The sequence below is a fragment of the Osmia lignaria genome, chromosome 9, assembly GCF_051020975.1.
Source record: "Osmia lignaria lignaria isolate PbOS001 chromosome 9, iyOsmLign1, whole genome shotgun sequence".
NCBI lineage: Eukaryota > Metazoa > Arthropoda > Insecta > Hymenoptera > Megachilidae > Osmia > Osmia lignaria.
In genome coordinates, this window is record NC_135040.1 from 7,098,867 (window position 1) to 7,120,221 (window position 21,355).

General features: G+C 37.6%; 2 protein-coding genes across 9 annotated transcripts in view; one reads left to right on the plus strand and one right to left on the minus strand.

Annotated features, from left to right (window-relative positions):
* The first annotated feature begins 456 nt into the window (after window positions 1-456).
* On the plus strand, window positions 457-1,188 carry LOC117602170 (dynein axonemal light chain 1). The gene is made up of 2 exons (XM_034319824.2): window positions 457-655; window positions 764-1,188. The coding sequence occupies exons 1-2, from the start codon at window positions 457-459 to the stop codon at window positions 1,186-1,188; spliced, it is 624 nt and encodes a 207-aa protein (XP_034175715.1).
* A 339-nt stretch (window positions 1,189-1,527) lies between these two features.
* unc-13-4A (BAI1 associated protein 3) overlaps window positions 1,528-21,355 on the minus strand; it is a 64,007-nt gene continuing 44,179 nt past the window's right edge. For 6 of the 8 annotated variants that reach the window (XM_034319554.2, XM_034319511.2, XM_034319532.2 and 3 more), the window contains 24 exons: window positions 16,272-16,446; window positions 13,367-13,534; window positions 12,707-12,773; window positions 11,757-11,946; window positions 11,026-11,172; window positions 10,848-10,892; window positions 10,417-10,573; window positions 10,123-10,326; window positions 9,847-10,005; window positions 9,599-9,768; window positions 9,360-9,467; window positions 9,128-9,277; window positions 8,909-8,960; window positions 8,227-8,268; window positions 6,320-6,465; window positions 5,987-6,203; window positions 5,820-5,894; window positions 5,649-5,762; window positions 5,179-5,394; window positions 4,884-5,099; window positions 4,624-4,818; window positions 4,306-4,550; window positions 3,944-4,152; window positions 1,528-3,626 (listed from right to left, as the gene is read on the minus strand). In XM_034319554.2, coding sequence (XP_034175445.1) covers window positions 3,532-3,626; window positions 3,944-4,152; window positions 4,306-4,550; window positions 4,624-4,818; window positions 4,884-5,099; window positions 5,179-5,394; window positions 5,649-5,762; window positions 5,820-5,894; window positions 5,987-6,203; window positions 6,320-6,465; window positions 8,227-8,268; window positions 8,909-8,960; window positions 9,128-9,277; window positions 9,360-9,467; window positions 9,599-9,768; window positions 9,847-10,005; window positions 10,123-10,326; window positions 10,417-10,573; window positions 10,848-10,892; window positions 11,026-11,172; window positions 11,757-11,946; window positions 12,707-12,773; window positions 13,367-13,534; window positions 16,272-16,446 — 3,562 coding nt within the window. In that variant the 3' untranslated portion in view covers window positions 1,528-3,531. The remainder of the gene's footprint in view (window positions 3,627-3,943; window positions 4,153-4,305; window positions 4,551-4,623; window positions 4,819-4,883; window positions 5,100-5,178; window positions 5,395-5,648; window positions 5,763-5,819; window positions 5,895-5,986; window positions 6,204-6,319; window positions 6,466-8,226; window positions 8,269-8,908; window positions 8,961-9,127; window positions 9,278-9,359; window positions 9,468-9,598; window positions 9,769-9,846; window positions 10,006-10,122; window positions 10,327-10,416; window positions 10,574-10,847; window positions 10,893-11,025; window positions 11,173-11,756; window positions 11,947-12,706; window positions 12,774-13,366; window positions 13,535-16,271; window positions 16,447-21,355) is intronic. The other 2 variants (XM_034319563.2, XM_034319572.2) reach the window with 2 other exon arrangements.

Consider the following 21,355-nt stretch of genomic DNA (forward strand, 5'->3'; position numbering starts at 1 on the left):
ATCCGACCGCGACATTTCGTTGATAAATAACGCTCGCGAAACGCATGCGTCCATGTGAATCGATTATTTTGATTGGTGCCAGATATTACCAGGCTCCAGTTGTGGCAGTTTGCCACGAAGGAATACGAATGTCGAATTCTTGTAACCTCGAACGGTCTGGTGAAAGATAATAAACGATATTATTCCAATCAATGTGGAATTTAATAGGGAGAAGAATCTTCTGCCACCCCGAAAACGCTGCAACGAGATGCAATTTATATTCGACCAGCAGATAATAGGAGGAAAAGAAATCGTTTCGAGGGTGAATAATTAATTTTGACATAAGATCATAATGTCGTTGATTCCATAGGGTAAATTTTTTATGCGATTTGATTTTTCCTCGATGGAAATTGATTTTCATAAAAGTATATTTCAGGTTTGCGAAGGAGCATGGAAATTCGATTATGATTAGGGAATATGAGCAACGTGAAACCGACCACCTGTAAAGAAGCGATTCGAAGATGGGAAGAGGAGGAAGGAGAAGAAGCTTCCACCGCTAAAGAAGTTATCCTGAGCTTTCAGTGGCCCCCCATAGAGAAGATGGACAATGCCTTGACGACTTTAGTTAATTGCGAGAGGCTTTCCTTGTCGACCAATATGATCGAGAAAATTGCAGGTGGATGTCTTCTTTCATCAATGTTATATTTTTAATTGCAATTTGGGAAGGGAAGAAATGATCAAATTTCGAATAAAAATATTAAATTGATGTTCCTTTTTTATACAGGAATCGGCGCTTTGAAGAATTTAACGATACTCTCCGTGGGTCGCAATCTAATTAAAGGATTCTCCGGATTGGAAGCATTAGGTGATACCCTGCAGGAACTTTGGATTTCGTACAATCTCATTGAGAAAATGAAGGGGATCAATTCGATGAGGAATCTTCGCGTACTCTACATGTCAAACAATTTAGTAAGGGAATGGAACGAATTCAACAGACTCCAAGAACTGGCTTATCTACAGAATCTACTCTTTGTTGGAAATCCATTGTACGAAAGTATGGAGGTGGAACAGTGGAGGTCAGAGGTGGCAAGGCGTTTACCATTCTTAGAAAAATTGGATGGTGAACCGATAATACGAACAGAGGAGAGTGTGATTTGTATTAATCAATCGCAGATGATTGACAGTCCTTCGCAGTCATTGTTTGAGTGAAACTTTTTAAACAAAATTTTACATATTTCTTGTTACACACCCTTTTGCTGATGTTTGATAACAAAAGAGATCAACTAATAAATCCAAAACGAAAAGAACGAATAGCCATGAAAAGAGGGTAGATTTTTCGTACATTTATATTAATTTATTCGTCTTACGATACAAGACAAATCGTACATACGTTTCTGGTGATTGTAAAAGGTTGAAAAAAGCAAATAGAGTTCGATTGGATTCGATGCACGAGATATACCGAGGATCGGATAGACGACATTTCAAGAGATCATCGTTTCCTTCTCTTCTCTTCATTTTCATTTATAGATTCACTTTCACGTTGTTAGATTTCTTTTTTCTTTTTTTTTTTTGAACATAATTTTCATTTTTCAAAGGCGAGTGAAATACAAAGATGGGTTTGTCGATTATCGCGAAATTCTTTCACTTTACATTCCCTTCAATGTGTATAGATGTGTATATGTGTGTGTGTATTTGTAGACGCAAATGAGACGCGTGTGAATACCGGGTGCAATAGAAAAATTGACAAGTGTGCGTTTATGTAATTCAGCATTAGATTTCGTTCCTCACTTTGGTCGCCAATTTTCATCATCATCGATCGCTTCTCTTCTTATAATTCTTCCATACGAGTTAATAATTTCAAGATTAGAGATGGGATCGAGATTTAAATCAATTGCCAAAACGAATTGCAGCTGGTGGAATTTGAAAATTACTCATAAGAGGTGGTATTTTATTTAGGGGTAGGAAAATATATCTTCACGAATTGATAGAATTCATATACTGAAGAATCAGAAGCTAAAGATATCACCTAAAGAAACATGGAGCTTCTTAGAATATTTCTCAATCTAGATAAAAATTTAATCCAATTCCTAGTTTAAAAAAATTCAGTGAAATCGAATTTTCTTGGAGTACACTTAAATCCCATCTCTGTTCAAGATCCACATCAAAGAAACCAACACACACAATCTCTTCGGATAATTTTTGAAACTTTTCAACGCTTTCTTAGCTACTCGTCCACTTTCTTGAAATTGATTCGATCGCTACGTGTCGAGTGATCGTATTAAAACTCTAGAACGATTCAGATTGTACGAGCAAGAAATAAAACACACCGAATCCCTGTGACAAGAACACGAGGGGATACTTTCATCATTTACCTTTACATTATTAAATTACATCGTTTAATTAATTATCTTTCTCTGACGTGTCTTTACGTACAGATTAGATCATTCGTTCGTCTATGAACTCATTTTTCATATCCTTATTATATTTCATTTCTTTTCTATGTCCTTTCGATGGATTTCCTTAGTTTTCTTTTTTGTAAAGGTCGATTGAAATCCGTCGTGCAGAATAAGAAGAAAGTATCGTTGTTATATGGTCAGAGAATTGGGGAACAGTTTGTTGGAAAGATAGAAATAGATTTTAGCCAATGACGAGTAAGAAAAATATCGTATATCGACTCTCTGGAATTGATCTGTAGTCGTCGAAGCAATGCGAATCGGTGATCAATTTTTTACGTACAGATTGCATCGCGATGCGTAACGTAAACCGGTAATTTGGAAGAAAAAATAAATCTACTAAATAAATGTTCATATTTTATATAATCCTTTTAATAGAATAAAAGGAGCGATTTTAAAAGGACGTATCGAGTTTGAAAGATCTTCGTGCTCCTTTTTTGAAAAACATTTTCCAGGCCGTTTAGCATTGCTCCGAGTTTCGACGGTCTCGACGACAGTTTTTGTTTTTTAAACATTTATCTTTAAATACATCACGCTGACAGATTTAAACCTTTTTTTTACTGCTCTCCTCGCGACTTTTCCTTTCCACACAAAAATAGTTTTGAATATATAGTGGTTCGCATTAATATTCATACATCATGATATTTAATTAAACCTTATCAGAACCAGAAGAGCTAACAGTATTTCCTTTAAAATTTGTATCTTCATTAATTAAAAAAATGTTTTAATATAATTGTAAATAGATAATAATTACTTAATTATCTTGATGTTTGAATATAATTGCAAGCCAGTGTATGCTCATTTTTTACCTCAGTTATATCCTTTCTGATTCTGTATTGTTTAATAATTATTCCCTCTTGTTCTGACTTTTCTTAGTTAATTTCTTTAGTTACCAACACCGATTATATTCAACACGATTTACACTGAGAAAGGTGGCGAATTTCAGGACAAACAGGGAACAGAGTCGACGAGCTATCCGCGGATAAATCTCTTAACTTCCTTTTTTTCCATTGATCGATAAATAGAGTCAATACGATATTAATGTATCACGAACAAAACTGATTTGTTTCCGCGGTGCTCTATTAGCCATGGACCCGTTTTACGTCGATGCGAATCGTTGTTTCTGCTTCTTAACGAAGTCGAGGGCCACTTTGTCACCGACTCTCGTCTCCAGAATTTGAAGAATCGGGTGACCTGAAAATAAAAATAAAATATCATCTCAGATAAATACACAATAAAAAAAAAAAAGTTTCTTCTTCAATTAAACCCAAATAGTTTCAGGAAACTTGCATTATCGTCTAACTAGATTCTCTGAAAATCCAATTACTGACCACCGTTTCACTGTCAGAAAAAATCGCATTAACGCTTAACAAAGTTCCCTGTAGATTTAATTATCCTCCCTTCACGGAGAAAATTCTTTTACCGTTAACCGTATACATTATTCAAATCATTTTACGCTCCATAAAGATCCCTGCTTCCTTGGTTAACGAGGGTTCATTCTATTCGCTTACTTCGATTCTTTTGCTGCATAAGAGGCAGCTCGGTGTGTTTGAGGCCATGGAAATTGTCTATGCTCGCATTCGTGTCGGCCACACCTGGTATGGTGCTTAGCCCTAAGAATGCTTCGCCAGCGAAGTCATCAGCCGTGAGGACATCACGGTCCATCACCGTGAACAGTACCATAGCGTCTGGACTCCGGCATTGCTCGACACTTACTGAGCTATTAACAAAATTTCATAATATTTGAGGAGAAATTTTCTTTTATTTTTTTTTATTTTTGAACGCGTCTCCAAGATGTTTCAGAAATTTGTTAATTGTAAAATATTTCGCGAGGTAATTAACAAAAATGAGATATCATAGAAATAGAACTAACAATTCGAAACACTCGTCGAACATGGGGTTCAGAGTCTTTTTCTTCACGTTGGTCCTCTGCTCGGCACAATGCTCGAACACTCTTCGTGGTAGCAATTCGATGATGACGAATGGATCACTGAAACCATTCGGATCTAATGGTATCACATCTCTGGCGTTTATAACTTCAACACAGAGGGAATCGTGATTTAGATACGCTCTCACTGTTAGAACACCGTACTCGGAAGCCACGGTGTTCAATTGGTCCTACAAAGAAAAGTAACGTAACTAAACTGCTAATTAACAATCCATAAAAGAGAAATAGATTCCCAATGAAGACCTGAAGTCGTTGTCGATAAAATCGATCAATCAAGAACGTCGTGTCCATTTTATGGTACTGTAGTCGTTCTTCGACGTTCAAAAAGCTCTGACAATGAAGCGCATCGTATGGTAAACCCTTCTCGTCCGCGTGGAAGAATTTGATCAACAGATCCAGTGCCTCGTGGAGTCTTTCGTAAAACATCGCTGGTTTGTCCTGAAATGAAATTGCAGACGGAAATAATAAAGGAGTTACATAAATAATTATCTCATCCTACTTACACCTGCGTTCCCATCCATCTGATTACTAAGTTCTACAAGCACCACCTCCCAGATGTCCTGAAGGACTCGATTGAAATTCACCACAAGGAGAGCGGAGTTTAACGCTACCAAATGAACATCTAAATATTCCAACAAAGGTGCGATTGCCTCAGAAGTGGGTAAACTGTCCGGTGACCAAGCCAGATGGAACATCGCCTTCTTCAAAGGTGGTCTCATCTGTAAGTCAAATGAACAACGCCAATTGAAGATACTGAATTATTCATTCGATTAAATATTTGTATCGAACAGTACTGGCCTTCGTGCCGATTCTTGAAACGATCTGATTAATGAACAGCAACATTTGTCCCGGTGTCTGTTCAAGTGGCGTTGTCAAAGCAGTCCTCCACTGCATCCGAGCTGATTCGCCGGCTTGACACTCCAAAGCTGTCAAAAGCTTCTCGACGTGCAGTTCCTCCCCTAAATCCAGAAGCCATCTCCGGACGTATTCGAGTCCATTGATTGCCACGCACATCTGTGGAATTATCCAACACCATAATGTCGCTAACGAAACGAGACTAAAGATTTAATTATTCAGAAACTATTTAGAGCACTTTTCTAATTCTATCGTTATCTAATTCTATTAATTTCGCTAAGCAGGGAGTAGCTTTCAAGCGAATTTAAAAAATAAAATTGCGGTTTGCTTTTGCAGTAAAATGTGTTCTCGATTTCGCTACAACTATTTTGCAAAAGCAGTGTTGTGTGAACTAAATGCGAAGCGGTCTCTACCTGAGCGATTACCTCGTCTGTTGTCTTATAAGGCGTTTGCTCCTCGTAATATCCACTGTCAGCTAGTTTCTGGTGTGTAATTTCTGCATAGTAAGCTGCTGAACTGCATATTGCCTGTAAACACAGTGAATTCACAGGCAATTGTAAATTAAATGCATATCTATCACTTACATCGACCACTTTCAGGACCAAGTTGTAAGATCCAGGTAAATCAGGCCAGGCTAGCTTTTTCCAAAATTCTTTGATCTGCAAGCGATATATCCAGTGTTAAAATAGGCGATTCTAATAATCAATCGTCAGTTAATATCATCAGTCGTATGACACTGTCTATGTATTACCTGATAGAAGCAGGCTGTAACATCAATAGCAGACGTACAATGCTTCACTATGTATTCACCGGTGCATATTCGATCCAGTTCAGCCGATTTCCTTACACGTTGGATAGCTTTTAGTTTAGCAAGATCCAACCATTTGTCGACAGCTGGTCGGAACCACTCGTAATACTTGCAAATCGCCAAAGTTTTATGATCTGACTGCGGCAGGTTTTCCTTCATACTAAAAAATATTGTGTTCCTTATTGTCTTATTACCAAACTTTCATAATATAAGGTACTTGCTCTCTTCCTTATTAAATAGAAAGAGTTTTGAACAATTTCTCTTAATGATCCTTACAATATAAAGTCTTGCAGAGCCAAATACAACTCGAACATCGGAGTTCCTATCTCCGCTCCCGGGGGTAGCACGTACTCGTCGTCTCCGTTCTGACCATGAAGCTGAAGACAAGCTGTTGTGACTCTTGCTCCCAGCTCGTTTTGCATCTATGAAAGGCATTTCTTCGGATCAAATATTGATCTACGTTACCACACCTTAAATAAGTTTTTCCCTATTTCCACCACTTTTTATGAATCAGTATTGAAATAAATTATTAAGAAATTATTATGGTTTCTCTTTGACACATCTAAAAATTTGCAAATCTCTTGCTTTGCCATGGAAACTTGCACAAAAGTGGTGGAGATCCTACAGAAAGAAAGATTAATCGGGGAGGGACGTTTAAATTGGCGGTGTACGAGAAGCACACTGCTGTATAACAAAAAAAAAAAAATAGAAATCGATGTAGCTTGATATCTTGTGACGTCCCTGAACGACATATTGAGCTGGAAGTAAATCGAGCTTGTCCCTTTGCACATCCCCGAATTCTATTGGAAAATCAGCAAAGGGTGCCTTTGAATAGACAGTACTCAGCCCTCCGAGGTTTCTATCGTTTTGTCCGACACGAAAGATGAAAAGGGGGATTAAATAAAACTGTCGACTCGTATGATCCTTGTGAAAGGTGTCCGTATCTATTTTGAAAACTTCCAAAGAATGTTTCGTTCGAAATGAAACCTTTGTTATACTGACTTCTCTTCCTTCTTTAATAAATTCAGTATAAAAAGAGCACTTGGGATATATTGCATTATGAAAGACATCCCTTTGTTTCTCTATAAAATTGCAATGAACATTCAATAAAACCACAAACACTATTAGCTATAATTTAATAATCAAGAACCATGAAAGCTTTCCATTCGTCAATTTAATTTTCTACCGAGGAACTTCGTTACTTTTACCTCCCATCATTACTGGGAAACTTCGATTTCAGCTTATGTCTTTATCTCCTAACTCACGTAGACAAGACTTAAAGTTAATCCGTAAAAATTGCCAGGACACAGGAGATCAAGCTTAACAAAGAACTTTCGGAGACCCTGATCCTACGTTTTTATCAGAGACTAATGCAGCAGCAACTAGTGTACATGCAATGGGTTTTAATGTATCTCTCTCTCTCTCGGTGCAGTGTTCACTAAATCGCATGCTAATCGTGTGATGTGTTGAAAACGTTCTACGAAAGGCGTGCACCGGCTGGAAATAAAGAGCTGCCAAGTGTGGAAGCAACATAGTATTTTAAATCTTTGAGTATTCAGCGTTTCAGGGAACATTGCGTATTTCCAAAAAAAAATTGCACCATTTAAAGGGTTCGATTAAGGTGTTTAAAATAAAACGAAAAAATGATCATTCGCATCATTACCAATAATGGAAATATTGATTTTCATTCATAATTGCAGTTCATTTTGAACGATCAAGCACTATCGACAAAACTACGCTACACATAATACATACGTTTCACTAAATGTACTCTAAGCAATCGTGTGCTGTCGAGATAAAATTTCGTACGTTTCCATCGGGTTTAAATATCCCCTACGATTTTTTCAGGAAGTTCTAAATTTCGCTAATTTCAAAATCCACAGGAACCAGTATTTACAAGTAATCGTTAGTGTGGAAGAAATTTCAAGTAACTACCAGCTAATCGACTATCCCTCGTTTCATTTGCGTTTATTACAAAATGAAGATTTATTCATTTTCTTTTTTTTCTTCAAATCAGATTTAAGAATTTTTACATATAATTTGCTCGTCCAAAATGTGTATACGTAAATGAAAGCAGGGCGTCTCGATACGACAATTCAGTATCACATAGACAAGAAGATCGAAGAAGAAAGATAGAGAAAATAAAGAGGGTTTAATATTTCGTTGTGGCGATGAAAAAGTACCTCGGATGTGTTCTCCATGTGTTTCACCACGTGTTCCGCCAGCTATGGACAAACATCTCGTGTACAGTAAGATCGCGATGACCTGACGCACATTTAAACTCGCCTTCAACATCGTCCGTTCTTCCTTCAACCTGGCCTTCAGGTCACTGCGATTTGTTTATTTATAGGGTGTCCCTTCTCAATTTTATTATGGAACAATGAAGTCTTAATTTTAATTATCACACGAAGTGTTAATTGGAACACCCTATACATAAAGAGTAATATGTTTTGCAGTTCTTTCGATGCAACGACGTCGACCGAATTCGCAAATGACTAAAGAAACTAATTACGGAGATGAATTCAGAATCATCATTAATAATTATTAAATATATTTTCCAGATATGATTTTTGTATTCTCGATTGTACGCTGATGGGGTAATTTTTATTAAACGTTTATGAATTCGTAACGTTTCCTTAATTAAGTAGTAAAGTGGAGAAAAAAACACGATCGACGTCTTCAATAAAGCGTAAAGCCAAACATAGCACATCCAGCTTCGCGAAACAGTGAATAAAATATAGTTGTGTCGTATGATTGTGTGCTTTGATTTTGCATCATCGCGGACTATCAAGTGAATATTTTCATAATATCTCCCGTATGTATTTCGATTGTTAGGACGGTGAAATTTTCGCGTCGTTTGCTTACCAGTTTGTCCAATTGTTTATACACTGCCGAGAAATATGGCACGCCGTTCGTGCTGTAACAGAATGTGACATGCCATTATTAAAAATTATAAAATAATAGTATTGAATTCTCCGGAATTTTACAAGAGTGCCTATAGTCACTCGGTGATGATGTTGAAAAAATTACTGAAAAGTATGCTATTTTATTTCAGACATGAAATTTTGATGCTAAAGCGTTTACCTTTCGAAAAGGCTATTATAGTAAGTGAGTCCCTGTTCCAAGTCTACGAGTAATGCAGTTACTAAGTTCGTAAAGTCTTGCAAGACTTTATCTGCATCCTGATCGGGTTCCTTATCGTAACACATTGTCTGCTGCCTCGTATCTTCGTACCTGAAGGGAACACAAATTGTGTATTAAAAGTTTCTTTGAGCTCTACGAGGAGAAGAGCGAAAGCATCGAATAAATTGCTGACCATTCAAGAGTTCCTTTTCTCAGGGCAGTTATAATTTCTCCACGAATTTCCTTGTTGAACGGGCAACAGGTTCGGAAAGCTTTCATGTTTGACAGTAATCCTAAACATCTGTAAAAAAAATAAATAAACGTTTCTTTAACAAATAAACTTGAAGATCTTAAATCAAAAGGCACTGTTAAAAAGAATAATGGAAGATCAATATCCAAGGTTCAAAGTCTTTTTTGATAAAAAGCACTCACTTAAGTAGATAATCCAGTTTGGAAATGGATGATCGATGCAGCGGTGGGAAGAGTACTCGATGCTGTCGAACTTTCTTCAACGTAACTTCAAGAAATTCATTAAAAGAATCGGCAAGACATTGCTCCTCGTCTCGAGATAGGGTGTCCGTGTGCCAAAGGTTGTCTAGTTCCTAAAGATTCATTATTTCCCCATGGGTCAGACAAATTCGAGAGGAGCAATTATTTTTAACGAATATCAAAAGGCAAACCTGAAGAAGGCGATGAAGGATCCTTGGATCGCAAGTCGGTTGCCTGGATGTTGCTACCCATTTAACTAATGCTTGTTGCAGTTCCGTGACATCACCTTGGACGGCGTGTTGATGAAGAATCGTTAGTGCCGTTTGTGGCAATTCTCCTGTGAAATCTTCCTAAATGACAGAAAGAAAAACCTGTTATTACAAAATCCTTTATTCAACCCCTTGAGAATTCTCTACGTTACACGAGTCACGATTTTTAAAAGCATTTTCTTCAGTAATAACTCATACCCCTTGTTTATTCATTTCATGATTGAGAAAGACCGTGTAAAGTCTTTTCTGCTGTCTCAGTTCACCCCAGTTGTCTTCTTCCGACGTTCCCCTGTCTTCTCTCGTTGACAGCCGTAGCTTTAATCTAATTCTACCCTGAATAGTGCTTCGTTGCGTTCTGGCCTCTAGTTTGTACCATCGATCAAGACCGGTGCTAGGAATATCCTGAAAGGAAAGATCCTTCATCATGCTTCGAGACCGAAGAAGATTGTATAATTTTGAAAGCCGGAACAACCGTTGTATCGGGTGGAATACCTGAAGAGGAATATTCACGCAACCAAGAAAATCATCCTGACCCCCGGATCTCGCGCTCTGAGCGATCTGCTTGAAGAAACGTCCGAGTCCTTTGACCCCGCGGACTTCGTTCAGCTTGCTAACCGCGTCAAACACCGAGGACTCGTCGTCGTGGTCCCTGAAACTATGTCTGTCAGAACAACGCAAACACTTCCGAGCGGAAAATACACGTATGTGAAAACGGAATAAAAGTGTGAGGAAAACCTGAACACATTTTTCTATCTAAATAACAACTTCTGTTAATAATTACTGCTATAACAGTTCCCAGTGACTGGCGCTTCAAACTACGGATAGTGTTAGTATCATGTTAATAATGTAAGCTTTACATATCATTTTTTCATTACTCTACTTGACACACATATATGAGAAGCGTATCAAACGACACCACTCACCATATGTCCAGGTGTAGAATGTCCGTGTTGATGTCGTCGATGTCGCTGAAAGGTAGAAATAGAGAAACGTTACGAACGGATAACGTCGGTTTCATTTAATTCTCGCCTAACGCGTTTCCGATTGCGTGTCAACCAGAATGGGAAAACTAGTTCCACGGGAACACTTGTGGCTGCTTACAAACGAAACTTCTCGTTCCATCGTGGGCTGAGCGTGTGCGGCTTCACGCTGGTCGCGCGTATAAACTTCGCCGGCACCGCACCGCTTAAGGATTCTCGATGCTCGCGTCTGCTCGTGTGCTCTTTCCGCTTGAACGACAATCTGAAACTGATTTCCACCAACTACGATAACAAGTTTCTATTACCTTCTCTTATTAAACTTTACAATACCGTTCGAACGTTACGTCACTTTTTATTTCGTTCAAAAATTTATTTAAAAATTTTCCTCACAGTTTCTCCATACGTTTTTTAACCATCTCCTCCATATTAGGCATCGCAGGTTTTTTCTTTTTTTTCAATGACAGTGGGAAAGAAAAAAATAAACTGGCAATTGGCAACGCGTGGTCGAATCTGGTTTGCCAGCGTTCGCGAGCAAATTACCCGGCTCGCAGCCTCCGTGCCGAAGAAAACAATGGTCAAGGGAGATAGAAACGTTCAACAAGCGACTCTCAATGCACCGCGGCCTTATTCTGCCGCGAACCGTCGCGTCGCGGACAGAACTTGTCGCATCCGGCAAGTGCTCATTGTTATCGGCAAGCATTGTGAAAATGTCATGGAAACTGGTGTCTAGAGAACGCGACTCGGCTGCCAAGGGAACCTCCAGCTTCTTCGAAGGATCGATCGATCAAGCGGTAGGAGGATTAATCAAGAGATGAATAAAATAATCATTTTTATCGTACACTATCGACTTACCTATGATGCTTCCGTAGTTTCTCATGATGGGAATTTTCCGTTTCAGCCCCGTCAGAAAGAGCACGTGTTGCCTGCCTGGGCGATGCAGGGGGTGTATGGGGTGAATGGGCTGTTAAATTCGTCTGTGGACTCAATGGTGCACCTGTGTTGCCCGGTTGAATTCCCAGCATACAGTAAGGATCGCTGAATCCTGAAGGAAATGTACATAATTTCATTGAAATAAATTCTTCTACCTTCCCAGTTTATATTTCTTGCATCTGTGGAAGCGTTTTGGATTCGTAATAAAAATTTTAGGAACAGATTTATCGAATGTTTTATTATTGCAATTTTTGTATCAATTTTTTTCCTTTAATTTAACTCATTGAAATCTGTTTGAAATAAATTCTTCTACCCTCCCAGTTTATATTTCTCACATCCGTGGAAGCGTTTTGAATTTATAATAAAAATTATAGGAATAGAATTATCGAATGTTTTATTATTGCAATTTTTTCATCAATTTTTCTCCTTTAATTTAATTCCTGAATTAAAAATTTCAACTGCAGTCACTTTTAAAAATATTTCCACGCAATTTAACCTCAGTTGGAATGAATAAATAAAAACGAGAGGGAAACTTCCTGCACCAAATGGACCATAAAACATGCATCGTGATGCTGATACGCGATGCATCGGCCAGGATCGATCATTTACCATCACCGAGACAGGTTAAACGCAAAACCATCTTCGCAATTATTTAGTCCGGAGCGCTGAAAAGTGCCTGAGATATTGAAACGAAGAAGATGCATCGCTTTTCATCGTGCTCGTATTGAAATTTATGGCACAGGTCACTTTAGTTAGATCATACGGTTCGATAGAAAATTTATGCTTCTTTCAAACGACTCGTTAAAAGTATACCGACGTTCCATGAAACGGCATAATCAAAAAGGAGATACACTATCTGAAAGAATCCTCACCATTTGCATCTTTGGCCTCGAGTCCTTCCGCCTCGACGACCACCACATTTAGCACAACGATGGGAGGCTGAAAATTTACGGATAAATTTATTTGTGATATAAAATCGTAGTTAGAAAATAAAGGAAAGGGTCCAGCAATCGAGTATATTCTTATTGAAAAGGGAAGAATAATTGCTGCAATATAGTTCCTAATTAATTTGCCTCAACGACTTCATTTTCATCCTCGACTTCGGTGCTCTGCTTTCGCTTCGCCAATCAAGAATGAAATCGCTTAGAGCTTCAATCTTTGTTTGTCCAATAAAGCTAAATGAAACTTTATACAATGGTTTTTGTAACAACACTGTTTACATTTTCAATTGAAACTACATTTAATGTTATAAGATGTCTTTTGTTAAAAGATGAATAGTCGATGTTAAATTCAACAATCTTCTTTGTTATCTTCTGGGAAATTTTAATCTTGAAAATAATCTAGTTATCAAACAATGAAGTAGATATACAAATAAGCAATTACACCTTGCAAAGGTCAAGTTACAGGGAGGAGGATATTAAATTACGACAAAAAGGATTTGTATCCTTGGACAATAGATCAAAAGGACAAAATGAACCTTCGACCAAAGAAAATCACAAGAGCATTACATACAATAGAAAGGTAAGAAGTACCTTCTCCTCGGATGCAATATTCAAATATCGTCGATGTTGATCCTGTGGAACTTCAAAAGCCTCTTGTGCATATCTGTAAAGATCCTCTTTGTAGTGGGCGTATTGTCCTGTACTGGCTCCCACCGTGTTGGCAATCGTGTAAAGGACTTCTATGTACAATTGCTCCAACTAAAACAAAATTTTCATTTCTTTCAATCCTTTGTACCTGTACTTAAAAATATTTGATTCCATGTCAGCTGCATTTTGCTAATTAACAAGTTAACTTGTAATACTTGTAATATTAGTTTTATTACTAATAATAAAAATTAATTAAAAATTTTAATTGCAATCCGAGCACATGAATTGAGCAAAAATTAAATTTAATTACTTCATCGTTTTGCAACCAGCATGTTTTAGCAATTTCAATATACTTTAATTTACACAACGAAAACATTTGTACGCATCAAAGACAAATAACAAGGCAAGAGCTTACGGGGTGGCATTTTAGTAAAAACCTTCCCTACCAACGGTTCTCAATTTACGCTAATTGGAAACGCGCCACTGAATTCTGCAGTCTTTTTCGCATATACAAATTGCTAGCAAACGAATGTTCATTTGTTTTTACAGACGTTCCTTTGCTCTGCTTTTTTTTTTTTTTTTTTTTTTATTTTTACATGGTCATCAAATAAAAACGTTAGCAGATAAAACCAGAGAAAAGAAAGCAGCAAAACGAAGAGGACAGGTTAACGGATACACGTGGAATTAATGTTGATCCAGGTGGTAAACGTGCAAAAATATATGAAAGCGAGAGATGAAACTCGTGCATGCTCGTTTCGACTCTCTGTCCGACCATGAATGGCACAATCTACTGGAAATTTATCTTCCCAATGTTTCATATTTTAATACAGTATACTAAAATAAATTAAAATTAACGAACAAAGTTACTGGAATAATTTATTTAAATGGACTTTTAATAATCTACAGTAAATTATAATAAAATATTAAAATTTGTTTCTAAATAATTAGGGGTGCAGATGGTATAATTGTAATTAATCGAATTTTTCATATCTCCTATTGTGTCCTCGTTAAGTAAATTCCCTTCGTTGTTCAGGCTCGTTCGACATGGCACGGATAAGAAACGCGTAATAGAGTCTGAGCGGAAATAATAACCGGAAAACGATCGCGTTTCCACCCCTAATAAAGTGGAAAAAAGAGAGAAATTCGTCTCGTGTCTCCGGGAAAAAGTCTGAGACGAAGGTAGAGCGATTTTCTGGACGATTCGACGGGATTTCTCTGAACCATTTGCTGAGACGGATACACCATTATTCTTTCCGTTCTGAGGCGTGCTTTTTATTGCTCCCTTTCAAAATTTTTTCTTCTTATTATAAAAATAGATAAAAAATGATGATTTAAAAAAATCCTAGGATTAAGGAACTTCTTTGAAATTCTATTTATAAAATAAGCCTCTTGTTAGGATGATATCTGTGAGATTAATAATTATCATAGACTAAGCAAACAATTAAATAGAAAATTTTCCAAGTATGAGTAGAATTTCTGCATATTTATAGGAAAACAAGTGATCCATCATACTCCACGTAGTTGTATTTCAGTTTGAGCTTGACAGAGAGAGTAATCCAGAGGATGTCGACTTAGAATCCCATAATCCATCTGCACACCCGTGATGTCCCTTTCGTGAAAGGCAGGATCATTTCAAATAGAATGTGTAGGACAGAAAACAAATAGCAAGTGAATTATTATACACATACGTTCGATCAACATTGTCCTTTATACATCTGCTTTGATTCAATTTTATTGACAGATCAAATATTGTACTACTATAGTGTTTCTTAACACGTACCTCGTACCAATCAAAGTTGATCAAACTTTGCACGGTAGGAATTATTGATGTTTTAGATTAGAAGAAGAATAGAATTCAATTACCCATTTCTAATATCTTCTATTACACGGAATCTGGTTTCAATAATAATTTCAACAAAAATAATAATAAGTGTATCAACATTGAAGCAATATAAAATCCAATTCATTAATTTTACTAAAAATCTATCTTTCGTGTATTTCAAGTCCTTCCAGCTGTAATTAGAAAATGGAGAATCGCTGATACGAGAAGGATAAATGAACGCTGAACTGGCCGTATCATTAGACCGACTGTCCGTCATTTCGATTGATCTGCACGCATAATGTTTCAAGCAAAATGTAACTACCATTTCGCATGCAATATACGAATACTGCATGCGTTATGATAGATGACAAAATGTGCTATTGTACGAACAAAGGGCTCCTATACTCGCCACCTGTCTGACGTTGATATTAATGAGCGTTCACGCATCGGGTCAAATCGAGAGATTGATATTTCCTTTCGGGTGTAAACACCTGGATGCAGGTGCGAATACCTCGACAACACTGTTTTAGTTTACGTTCGCATTAATTAAATTATTACAGTCAATATCACACGTGTAAAGTTATTGTTGTGGAGGAAGTTTGTTTGTGTATCCTTTCAATCTAATTGCATAGTTGGCTGGAAAACATGAAAACGCAATGTTTAAAGTGCAGTTGCGATTAAATTCGACTGCGCAACTACTTCTATTACGTGGACTGAAAGTAGTTAACAACTCTATCTCACGTTAAGCGATAAGGGATGCTTGCAAGCTTTTGCATTCACTCGCACGAGCATGCCGTGCAAACACTAAAAACTGGAAACCCCTCTGCTCGTTCCGTTTCGTGTAACGAACTTTCAGAATTATTAGAACGTGAACGTAACGTGGCCTGACTTTAGAAATTACCTCCTTCCATCAGATTCTTATTTCACGACCGACATTTTTGATCTGTAGAAAATCTAGACGCGTCAAGCAAGCGGTGGTTCCAGCATTTTCAATGGAATCATTTTTAAGCTGATCGTTTTAGTTACCTCCTTTTTGCTGAAACGATAGGGTTGAGATGATGTCAAACTGCTGTCTCTGGACGGAGGCGGTGGTTCCTTCGCTCTGGCCTCCACCTCTTGTAAAACTACCAGCCTTCGATTTTGCTGCTTCCAGGATAATGCGGTGAAACTTTCGAAGAAGGAACCGTCTGTCTCTTGAACCCTGAAACATGATCAATCACCTTTTATTCTTGTCACTTGTTGCTTCCACTCACAACAGTCTCATCTTGAAGATTTTAATTTTTCTTTTTTCCTACCAAGGGTAGTTATAATAATTATCCCTACGCCCGTATCAGCGATTTAATTATTAAGAAATTGAAAAATTACAAGTATAATGATTTCCAAGATTATATCACCAGCAATCGATTCTAATTACGACGATTATTCAAGGCAACCTTGTCGTCTAATTATCGCGCGAACATCTATTTCCATCTATTTTTTCTCTCGCACTTGCGTGTACACCAAGTTTCGCGTCGTTGCAGCAATATCGATCAGTCGGTATGTTTCTTCTTGTTCCTTTTCCTTTTTTCCCCTCTACTTCCACCCATCTTTTTTTTTCTCTTCTTTAATTAATACACTGCACCACGACGAACGACATAACTACCGTTTCGAAATTACCTCCTATATGTCGTTTACGATTTCCAGCAGAATTTTTCACTGAAATTGCAGCTCGTTTCGACATCCCTCTTGGAGGTATTACATCCTCGCAGATCGTGAGTGCATCATACGGTTGATAAACTGCTAAACGCTTTCACCGACTCATCAAAATTTTCAAGATATGATTTTACTTTGCATCTTGTTCAATTTTATAAAAGGGTTGATACGTGCAATTTTTATTCGAAAATTATTCGACTGATATCCGACTGTGCATTTTAGTTAATCACGGTTGCTTATTTGCGTCCAGCGGACGGTCCAAAATTAATTGAAAATTAACTGAAATTCATCAAATTAATGCCTTACTGTACACTCATTAGCAGCGCTTCCTTTAAATATTGCAGTCAATTACCAGTAGCTTTGAACATAAATGCCAAAAGCGAATAATCATTATGATCCATTGTTTGCTGCAGTTGATTATCAATCGTTTTGTATTAAGAATATTAATGAGAGACTCGTGCAGCCGTGTTCATTAAATTTTAAATACAATAATACATGATTAAGCTTGCTCATCCTCGCTGGTATATATACCTTTTTCCTACTCGTCGAGTATTCCTTTCAGTTGGCAAAGTGAAAAACGTTTAACGCAATAATCTTTGAAAGATTAGAAAGAACAGCTTGCTGGAAAACAATGACGCCTGCTCTTTGAGCGACGACGAGCACGTCAGAGTGTGACGGGAAGGTAGGAAAATTGGAAAATGAAAAATATGCAGATGAAAGCATGCTAAGCGGGCGTGTCTTTGACGCGTCTAAAGGATCCACGCGCCGTCTCGGATCTAATTTAAATCCGAAAGAAGCGACGCTCTGGGTTTCAACTCTCTGAGGAACGCTTCAGCCTCGTAACTGATACTAAAATGAAACTCTCCTGAGGTAAGACTGTGCACGGATAGATTCTTATAACTGTACCTTCTTTTTATCTTTCAGTTGACCTTAGCATTGGCTATCTATCGAGGAAAAAATATTCCCCCATTAACTTCCTCCCCCCACTCAATGAAAAAATTGTAGGCCCACTTTTATCCCTTCGATGATACTTCGAACATTTCTGTCTGATAGCAGCAATTGACACGGTAATATGTTATTCGTGAACACACACAATATTTTACGTTCGCCTGGCTACAATACATTAACAGAGATTTATCGTTCCTACCTCGCTATTTATTGCGCCCTGATTTGAATTTACTGCGTTTTGTATTCACCTACGCATCATTAAAGCACGATATCAGAGATTTTGCGTTCTGTATCCAGCTGGCAATTCAATTCCTCGTCATTCTGTGTATCATACTTTGAATCAGAATTGTTGAAATATTAAAATTGAGTATTTTATCCTCCCTAAAATTCTCTCTCAAATATAAAACAACAGAACGTTCAACTGTAACACTAACACCGAGCTGTGATGCTAAGCAGTAATTTCCAGGTTTGTCGTTTAACTCCAACCCTAAGCTGTAACATAGAACAGTGATATTCAATTGCACGTGTCTTGTGTGCTTAACGTGTCTGATTCCCTGATGAAGCCCTGACAGACACAAGTGACAGGGACATCAGACTGATATACACATGCCTGAGAAATTTATACACCGCATAAATGAGTGAAGGCGCGGGTAGGGTTGGACAGACGAAAAGAGAAAAAAAGAAAAAGAAACGCGGCCTCGTTAAGCTGGCTAGCACTCGATATTGTATTTCAGGAATACGCCAGGTTTACCTTGTTAAGCACGGCCTGCTGCACTAATTTATACAAAGCGATACACCCGTATATCCCGTTGGATGTGATATTAATAAACGACCATGGTGGATCATGGGCACAATCTGACGGTTCTAACCCCTTTAAGTTGGATTTCCACGTGCGCCGACCAGCACGTTGCTGCCTCGTTTAAAGACAATATTTTCATTAAAGAACAGGTACAGAGTAGTTCCTTAACGTTCTTAATGATTTTCTTTAAATTTTGGCAAACGGGATGAGGAAAAAGTGTAAATCAGCCATCGACGTCGTATCCTTCCTCCCCTACACGAAAATAGAATTTCGATGCGGGAAACTCTTGCTATAGACTTACAAACCGCTACTTTCCTTCGTCCTGACGTTATTCTAGCCGATTTCCGTGACTTTCTTTGACGTTTTCTAACATCTGGCGCCGAAGCCGATGAAACGGAGGCGTATCGATAAAGTTCAAAAGGAAATATCAAAGCGTCCTGGTACAAATAACGTGTGACTCTGAAGCAGAACTTTTCGCAAAGACACGATCTACAGACGGTATATAATCATGTTCAGGTGTACAATTTGACCCGACTGAAATGAGACACCTATCTTCCAACTTCTTCCCGTTTAATTTTTCCATTTTTTCATGCAATTTCTTCTTCTTCGCTTTTGAGTTCTCTTGAGTTTCTTGGTAGAGCGAATATTTTATAATTATACTGATAATTAGAGGAAACAAGTTGACTCGTTATTCGAGCGAGAAGCTGAAAAATTTCAGACTTTAATTGGACAGAAAGTTAATGAGATTATTGCGTACTGGTTTCAAGATAAATTAACTCGTTTTTTGTCATTTTTTATTAAGAATAAGATTGCTTTCTAATTAAAATTACTCTGCTAATTAGGTAACTAATCAAGAATTAAATTTAATTGGAGCTTTATTTTTGTTTGAAATGCAAAGAAATGATAAATTCAGCAAGGTATCCTAATAATTTTATCAGTCACTATAGTCTTTTGTGAAAAATAAGTTGTACATGGAGAAGTACATGGTATTTTAATTAAACTTTCCACAAGCTTACATCTTCAAAGTGATTCTGCTCTTGCATTTCCTTGGAAACATGACTACATTAAGGTCTCCCATAGGACGTATCACGGAACACATTTGTAATTTGAATATTTCGAGCATCATCCAATGAAAATACACGAGCTCAATTTTTCTTTTGACGTTTATACTTTGGCTCGTCGTGATCGTAAAACCGATGACCAAGGGTTACGGTATCTGGTTGTAGGTTGTTAACGTTAGAGAGGACTTTGATATCATATATCGTCTCGTATCCACCGTTTCCTCTCGCTTGACGGCATTTGTTTCCAAGGAAAAGCGAAAGAAAACTCGTTGCTGCTGCTTCCATTTCCGTTTTACGACAACTGCCGGTACCTTGGATTTACAAAGAACCAAGAAATGGAAAACTAAGAACTAAAGTTCAAGAATGGATACAGGAAACTTCAGGATACAGGAATCTTGTTTGATTTTTATATTCTTTATATCTTGTTTTTATATTCAGAATAAAATTGATATTCCTTTGAATTTCAAAGTATGTTAAAATGTGACTTTCGTTCCCATTGAAGATGGGTATCCAACGAAGGCGAATACTTCTTCTGACAGAGATTAAGATTAAGGTGTCGAATTGGTGGTCACCCTGTTGCTTCCCAATCTGCTCAGGATATTGCGCTTCATCCCTCCTGGTACGCGAATAAACGTGATGGGTAATGGGCCGTAAAGCAAGCCGATGAAATGCAGTCCTCCTGAGTCCTTCTGTTAATCAATTACTATCCCGTGGAAATAGAATGATTCGCCGTGTAAATTGGACACAATTCGTTCGCTTTGTTCCTCGTTTCACGCGAATCTGCGATTGCTTTTCGCATTAATTGTCATTAACCCTTTGCATGAAAACTTTAAGTCACCCCTTTGTATGCCAATACTTGCCTCCCGTACAATTGTTCATTTATTTTCTGAACTCTTGAAAGACCATTTAAGAAATATTTAAAACATTTTAAATATTAAACGCATTGTACTTTTTAATTAAAGCATCCTTTTAGAAACACATTCGACCTACATTCTGATGCACATTAGATTAAAAAATAATAGTGAAAAACGTAAGATAACCTCTTAAATACACAAAGGCAATCAATCTACTTGAAAAGAAAAAAAAAAGAGAGGAATTTTCTGAGTAAGGACTGCTATCGATAAAGTTTTCAGTGAAAATTATAACCCCCCTTTCGGAATTGTTCGTACCAGGAACACCTTTCGCGCCAGCGATTTTACAAATTGATTGTAACCTTCCATCTACACAAGAGTAAAGGAGAATTAACAGGACCGCGTTAATTCCCAGTGAGCCCTCGTTATTGTTAATTGTCTCGCGACAGTGGCAAACGATAATTACGTCTCTAGTCTCGTCTTCGTGTTCACCCCTTGGTTCGTTTTTATGAACGCATCCAAGGACTTCTCTCCCTTCTAATAAGAAGATGATTGAAGTTCGAGTATAAGCCAGAAGACATCTTATCTCTTTGATCGTCACACCGTGTCCCTTAATCCTATCTGTGTTACCGGATTTAGAAGATTATGCTACTTGCAATTCATTCGCTGTGTAATGGAAATTCTTACACAGCAAAAGCACAGTACTGATAATAATTTCCAGTGGAAAATGGTAGGAAATTTTAACGATATTAAAAACGG